This window comes from Cicer arietinum, chromosome 8, assembly GCF_000331145.2.
Source record: "Cicer arietinum cultivar CDC Frontier isolate Library 1 chromosome 8, Cicar.CDCFrontier_v2.0, whole genome shotgun sequence".
Taxonomy (NCBI): Eukaryota; Viridiplantae; Streptophyta; class Magnoliopsida; order Fabales; family Fabaceae; genus Cicer; species Cicer arietinum.
Window position 1 is genome coordinate 21103985 of NC_021167.2, and position 8522 is coordinate 21112506.

Below are 8522 nucleotides of genomic sequence, written 5' to 3' on the forward strand. Positions count from 1 at the left end.
TTGAATTTTTGTATTTGTGATGGCTTTTTCGGCCACTAATTTGTGAGGGTCTTTTTCGGTCACAAAATATTTGTAAAGTTGGCCACAAAATGAGTGTTTTCTTGTAGTGTATAGGTTGCGATACTAGTGCAAGATTTTATCAACTAAAAAATAGAATAGTGGAATACAAAAGTCATCTTGAATACGCTCAACAACAATAAGGCCAAACAAGTCATCAACATCCCTATTGTAAGAATCAATTTGGTTTAGAAATAAAAGTCTAATATGCTTTGATGAAGACAAAGAAAAAAAGAACAATTATTCATTAACTTCTTGCTTTAAATGTGCAATATATAAACTTAAATCGGAACCTATGTTATTAACTATCGACATTAGTAATATACATATTTGTGAGTGTGTAATAATTATTTAAGTGAAGTACCACCTCTACCTCAGACGAAGACGATGAAGCAAAGTAATTCATCAATCAAAGCAAGATGTCAAATCATATAGAAAGTACAACATATACCTTGGAAAGACACACAGTAAAACATGTAAAGTCGAACGACCATATGTACGGTTGCAACAACTTTTTTGCATATCTCAAACAAATCATTTCTCAATAGCTAAATACTAACTTATGAAAAGTAAATAAACATTTGAACATGTGATTAAGTCAAAAGTATAGTTAGAAGATTAGTTGAGCTTTCATGATCTATATATTATTGGTTTATAAAACTTTTGTTTGTATTTACGAATCTCTTTAAGAAAAATTGTAATTGATTTAAATTTTTCTTTAAGAAGAAAAAATAAATCGAAGGAGAAGAACTATAGGACTAGAACTAGAATTCATCTTATGATGAAAAGAAGTTCTATATAATATTAGAAAGGTTGATGCAACTTATGAAACCATAAAAAACATTACAAAACTTTTATGACTAACCAAGTAAAGAGAAGGTTTGTGTTACATACTTCAATGATCTACATATAAGAAAGTCAAATATAACAAAATAAAGTATACATGTGATTTGACCATGATCCAAGGAATTAAAAGGATTAATATTGGACTCATCGTATAGTGACCAAACTCTGGATAAGCCATGCAATCATGTCACTCTAGAAAAGCGACTCAAACAATAAGTTAGTAATGGCACATCAAGTTACCTGCTGATGCAACATAATATAGGGGGCATGAAGAGACTATGGCAAAAAAACTACTAAACGCCTAAAAGGATGGTTAATATACTTGTTTTTTTAGTGGATTAAGTCCTTGATAGTACTAGGAAATAATATCTCTGTAACAGGAGGACTAAATATCTACATTTGTTGTGAACTAATATAAAAATATTGACATGTTTTTCTTCTCACTTATCTCTTTATTTTATGTTTCATTTATTTATGGCGTATCTTCAATCATTGTTATACTTAGTTGTGTTAAAATGAAGATAAAATTTTGATAAAGAAATAATGTTTTGATAATGTTTAAAATGATCAACACAATTCAAATCCCCTATTTCTTATCCTTTCATGTGCCTTCACTTGTGCCATACATGAACATGAAGGATAAACCCATTTGGCATTGGGAGAAAGATGGAAAATATTTGTAAGGTAAGCATATCACCTATTAAGTTGCATCAACATTTCTAATGAATTGTTAGCTTTGAAATTCTTTTCATTGAGAGGAATAGAGTCTTCAATTAGGATTTCTTGCTATTAAGTTTCTTCAGTCGCCACCTATTCTTTCAAAAAGCCTTCTACAAATACAATCTCATAAAACAATCGGTTGAACAACTACTGTAGCTATAACTGGATCAACTATAGGAGAATAAGGTGCAATAATTGGGGGAGCAAAAGTCGGTACCTTAGCCTCGGCTAGAATTTGAATTTCTCCCAAGCTTCACTCTTGAGCTTTAATCCTTCTTGGTTGTGGCAAAGTCCAAGTCAAGACTTGCCTTATGGACCACCAAAGGTTTTATCTCACCATCAATGCAAGGGTTTTTGGTATACAAGTCAACTCTTTAAGTGTGGCATTTTAGATTTGTTCAGCTAACTTTGAAGATTTTGGTTGTAGTCGCTCCATTTCTTCTTTACTCATGTCTTCCTTGGTGTAACATGGTAGTCCTTACTATTATCGACACCTTAGTCACGACCTTCTTGGCACCTTCCACCTAGTGGAAATAACGAGCTTTTGCCTTCCATGGTAATCGAACCCAATACATAGAGGATAAGTACCACCGTTTATTCGTTCTTACTACCAATTAAGTTGTAGCTAGGGGATAATCACGACTACTTTTCTATTTTACGGTGCAATAGTAATGTTGTTCTTATGCAGTAGTTAATGTTTGCATTAAATCATCTCAGATACTATCAACTATGCGACCATGGAACACATGGGGGTCATTTGTTTACATCTAAATATAAATAATTTGTTCGTTGAGAACGAAAAATAGATGAATTTTTCGGTAGCCGAACTCCCCTTAACCGAAGTAAAATCGGGTGTCCAAGAAACAACCATATATATGTTAGTCAAATCTTTCAAAAGATTATAGGAGTCCGCAAAGGTTGTAGAGGCTTAGGAATGAGTCAAATCTCAGTTTAATTTGATAATTTAGCAGTTGCGCTCATCTTCTACTTTTTTAGCACCACTAATGATGAACACAAAGGAACGATTCCAAGAAAAAGTACATGTGAATATTGGCAAGAGGACATGCTAAAAAGATAAGAAAGATGTGGCAATCGTGGGGCGCCATGAATTCACTCAAACAAAACTTATCACACATTACCTATGTAATTATTCGAATGAGGCTATATTTTTGTAGGCCATAACCCATAGCCAATAGAATCAATTTTGTCTATAAGTACCAGTACTTGTAATATTTTTACACACTAAATCAATCAAATAAACTTTTTACGCATTATCTATCTTTATATCAGTTTTCTTTACTTTATGAATTATTAATTCATTAGCTTAAATACAAACATACCGTAATTAACATTATTTGAAGTAATTAAAGAAATTCATAACTAAGAGATAAAATTTCTTCCTCAATGAAATTATTTAAAAAAAAAATCATAATTGAGAATAGTTAACCGTTTTCACTACTAATTATTAATCCCAACAATTGTTTTACGTCCTTGATTTTTGTGTTACCAAAACAAAGTAGTATCTATATATTGGAAAAATGTAAGACCCCTAATGTAATGTTATTGACTTTAAAAAATTCTCTCCTCAAAATATGCTCATGACTAACATTTTGTTGGACCGACCCTCCATCCTTGAGTAAAAGTAACTTGTACTTGCCAACTTCACGACAAATTTCCACCACTTGATCATTAAAACATAGATTTCCACATATCCTTCATTTAATGTTGTCCATGAACAAATTGAAAATCCAAAAATATCAATTGTTCAAACTCTACCCTATGATCGAGTGATCTTGTGATCTTAATTGTTATTGAATCAATGTTTGTTATGATCTCCTTCTTGTTTTTGGCAAACTAGATTTGATTGTTGAGATCTTTTCTTAGTACAATTTTAATATTTTTTCTACTCTACCCCATGAAAGTGAAATGTTGAAGTAACAAAACTAGTAACTTTGCAAGTTTTGGTCAATGTGAAGATCATGCATGAAATTGATAGTTGATATTGTAATTAATTAAACAAATGTCTCAATCTATATAATCATAAAACTAAAAATTGAAAATTGGTTGTCACTTGGAAATTGCTAAAAGGGACTCCTTTCAACATTATTACCTAATCAAATTCAGACAATAAGATAGTGTGTCAATTCGGTATAATCTTGAATGTTTAATGATAGGACCAAAGATCTTAGTTTAGTAGAAATTATATATATAAATAAAAAAGATCTATAGTATGAATAGTGAGACATAAACAAAGACAGCTAGTAACTTAGTTTCAATTTCATGAGGGTAAGATAATGCATTATTTTATATCAACTTACATATTTAAAAAGTGACAACATTTAATAGGCTGGCTTCTATGCTTAAATAGAAGCTCCCAACTCCTAAGTCAATTTTAATATACATTAATAAATTCTTATGCTTTAGAATGAATCTTACTAAAATTAAATTATTTTTTACATTCACATTTCTTTTTCTATGTATATGGTCTACTTTTAGATACCAAGTACTAAGGGACAAAATATCATCAATTTTATCAAAAGATTTGATTGATCGACTACTTTTAATGAAATATTATTTTTTATTACAATTTTTCTGTTCGCAAAATTTAAATTTGAAGATTTTACTTTCGAGATCTGAACACAATTTTTATATATATCAAAATAATTTTTAAGATATGAAAATTTATGCAAAATTAGAACTCAACTTTATTTATGAGATTTGAGCAATATTCAACTCAGACAAAAACAATGCTTATTGTATGACAATTATTATTCGTTTGTAACTTTTATTCATGCCCTACATTTGAAAGGACATAAGAAAAGATGGAAATAGGAAGAAAAATCGGTCATAAATATAAAAGAAAATTGATCAACAAAAATAATTGTATTTAATTAGTTTAAATTTTAAATTAAATATCTTTTTTTAATCTAATTTTTTATTTTATTCAAGCTAAAAAGAGTATTTTTTTTAAATAAATTGTCCTAAAAAATAATTATCATTTTCAGTTTATAATATAATATTAATTATTTTATTAATTACACAATCTAATTAATATTACATACACTACTTTTAATTCAATATTTTTTACTTTATATTAATAATATCAGTAAATATGTCAATAATTAATAAAAATATTTTAATAAAAATGTTATTATATTTATTTTATTTATATAATATTTTTTAATTTATATAAAATAGTCAATTAAATCACTCATGAAAAGTGTAAAAAGAAACCAAAAAATAAGTCAGAAGGAAGCAGAAATTAGGAAATGATTGTCTCAATATCTGTGTAAATGTGATAGAAAACAGATAAAAAGAGCAGAAAGGTACACACATAATGGTTACCTCTTCATAACACTACAACACGTTTTTCTACTTCCAATAACATTCAATGCACTGCAAAATGCAATTCAATTTCACAGGAAAAGCAGAACAATACTACCTTAGAAGAGACATGGACCATGTAAACAAAAATATTCCATCTAAAATTTAGAAACATACACATCAATTTTTTTTAAGACTAAATTATTATTTTTGTCTTATTATAAGTAATGGTCAATTTAGTACCTTAAATTGGTGAAATACTAAATTTAATATTTCATATATTTGAAATTTGGTGATTAGACTTGTACATCATAAATATCAAAAAATGAAAAATATCAAATTGAAATTTCAATTCTTGTATATGAGTTTCTTTATCTAAATTCAAACATTCTTTTTTAATCTATATAAAATTATTTTATTTTGCTTTTAATCTTTACAAATATAAATTTTTTATTTTTGGTCATTTGTATTTTGTTGCTGTTGATTCGGTAAATATTACTTAAAAAAAAAAAGACAAAAATCAAATATTTTATGCGATCAATGTTTACATAAAAAGAAAATATAAATACCAAATCCGAAATACAAAAATTGTATATTTACAAAATTAAAACAAAAATTATAAAAACTAAAAAAAAGTTATATATTTATAAACACTAAAACCACAATTAAATAATATTTTTTTTCTCTTTATTAATAGATTAACTAAGCCAAACACTCTTCATCAGAAACAGAACAAAATGAGAAACAATCTTGATTATTTCCAAACATGAGAGATGATTTCTCTTGATTATCATCATGATCATGATCATGATCATCATGAAGAACACATTCTTCCACAACAACAAAAGCACAAGTTTCCAATCCAGTAAGTTTCCTTGCTTTCAAAGCTTCAAAATTCCAATCAGTTTTATAAACAACAATGAACATAGTAACAGCACATGATCCCTGAGCAGCAAGTAATCCAAACCAAAGACCTTGAAAATCATATCCACCATAAAATGCCAACCAAACAGAAACAGGCATACCAACAAGATAAAAACAACCTAAGTTTATGTTAGCACCAACTTTAGGCCTAGCTGTTCCTCTAAGGACACCACAACCTGTTGTTTGAGGACAATTTCCAACCTCACATAAACCTATAATAGGTAAAACCATTGATGTCAAAAAAATAATATCTTTATCATTTGTGAACATAGTAGCCCAAATGTTTCTAACCAAAAAAGTGAAACTTAAAGCTAATAAGCCACACAAGAAGCTGAAAAAAAGTCCAACAATTGCAGAAAGTTTAGCTTTTGAAGGCTTTTGTGCACCAATCATGTTACCAACTCTTGTTGAAACACTATTGCTTAATGAATGAGGTAATATATACATCAATGAAGTTATTTGAATCAAAATTCCCATTGATGCAACTGTTGATTTTGGATTGTTTAAATAACCACAAAACAATGTCATGAATTCATACCACCACCATTCTAAACAAATGGAAACACAACTTGGTATAGCCAAATTGAGAAGTGGGGCCCACTTTGAAAAACATTCAAAACTAAAACCACCCCATGTTTTTTCATGAGTTTTTGAGTAAATTATGTAGATGATTAAGGAACCAACAAGGTTGAAATTTGTCCACACCCCACTTAATGCAACACCTTTAACACCCAAATTAAGGTAAAAAACAAGAAAATAATTAATGGGTATGTGAAGAAAAATTGAGAAAGTAGCACAAAGTGTGAGTGGAAGAGTTATGGATTGTGTTCTAAGGTAAATTCTTAAAGGGTGTAAAATGGATTGAGCAATAAGATCAGGAATTGAATAAAGGATATAAATTTGTGCCATTTCTGCTATTTCTTGATCTTGGTTGAAGAACAAAAGGATTTTTTTCATGTAAAGCCATAAAATTGATATTGGCATTGAAACAAGAAGGAGTAAAAGAATGGTTTTTTGAAGACAAAGACCAAGAAGAGTGAATTTTTTGGCACCATAAGCTTGTCCACAAATTGGTTCCATTCCAACAGCAAGACCAGAAAGAATGGAGTAACCAGTGATGTTTGCAAATCCAACAGCAAGTGAACCACCTGCTAGAGCAAGTTCATCAAGGTGACCAAGAAATAGCATTGAAATCATGGATCTACAATATAAGAGGAGACATGTTAGGATCATTGGTAAAGCTATGTTTGAAATTGATGACATTTCTTTGAATGTTTTTGAGAGATTGTTAAGGATTCTTTTTTTTGGTTTTTGTTGTTTTTGGATTAAAGGGTTGGTGAGAATCATGTTGTTGGTTTCTTCTTGATTTGATTTCTCACTCATCATGATCTTTTTTTTTTGTCTCTTTGAAGGGAGAAAAAATGGGTTTCAATTGATGAAACAGGGGAGAGAAACAGAGGAGAGATTTTTAGAGAGAGAAAAGATTAGATGAGTTTGGAAAGGATTGTTGTTTGGGGTTTTATAGTGATCTTGTTGAGGGGACCAAAGTCTTAGAAAACTCTCACTCTTAGGTAGTTTGGCAAATGCAATAAGTCTTTGGGATTCAATTCTCATTCAACCATATACATATATTGAATCACTTAATTATTATGGAGGTAAAAAGTTTTACACATTCCATAAATTATAATTATAATAGAGGTTAAATATTTTCAAATGATAGAATGAAAATGTAAATATTCTTTACGTTTAACTGTGTTTATAAATTAAATTTATATTGAATTATGTTCTTAATTTTAGAGTTGAAATATGCATATGTGTTCATTAATACTATCAAGTATTTACGTGATAAACGATAAAAAAAAAACACAAAAATATATTGTAAAAAAGTAGAATATTTAATGAAATATATACAATATTATGTATTTTTTCTTTTTCTGATCCTAAATATGAAAGAAAATAGGGGCAACGACTACATATATTAATTATGAATAGTGGTTAAGGATAAACTAAACTGTGTCATATCATATTAATAGTTTTTGTATATAAAAAGTTATTGTTTTGTAATAATTATATTAAATATTCTTTAATTTATTGGAAAATATTTTTAATTTCACGATTATTTGATTGGAGTGTCTTGAAGATATTTATTCATATAATTTTGAAATACAGTATCCTCCTGCATAATATCTCACATGTATTAGAATTGAAATCTTATTTAATTTAATATTTAAATAATTTTTGGTTGAACACGGATAAACCATAGTCATGAACTAAAAAATAACCTTTTGAGATAGATTAACTAAACAAATTAGCATTTTTTTCTTAGAAATATTATTTAATAAATAATGATCAATGATCAAACTCTTAACAACGTATATAAGAGATTCCATTAAAAAAAGTGATTTTTGTGGCACTATATATGAAATCGTTGATTGTGAAGTTGAATATCCAATTAACGAATACATTGGGCACATATACTTTAATATGTGATAAAAAAGTTTTAAAAGAGTATTTATTAAAATATATTAAATATTTTAAGTTTTACTTATAATTTTTCGACTTAAATGTAATTTTAGTCCCTTTATTTTAATTAATTTGAAATTTTAATTCCTCTATTTTTAATTTCACAATTTTAGTCCTCCAATTTTAAC

The 8522-nt window shown here is 28.2% G+C and overlaps 1 protein-coding gene across 1 annotated transcript; it reads right to left on the minus strand.

The window, feature by feature from the left end:
* Positions 1-5563: 5563 nt before the first annotated feature.
* On the minus strand, positions 5564-7382 carry LOC101501259 (protein DETOXIFICATION 49-like). Its single transcript, XM_004513624.4, has one exon. The coding sequence runs from the start codon at positions 7255-7257 to the stop codon at positions 5650-5652; it is 1608 nt and encodes a 535-aa protein (XP_004513681.1). The 5' UTR covers positions 7258-7382; the 3' UTR covers positions 5564-5649.
* Positions 7383-8522: the final 1140 nt, after the last annotated feature.

Coding starts and splice junctions, on each gene's coding strand:
- LOC101501259 (XM_004513624.4), bottom strand. CDS start 7,257: ATGATGAGTGAGAAATCAAATCAAGAAGAAACCAACAACATGATTCTC.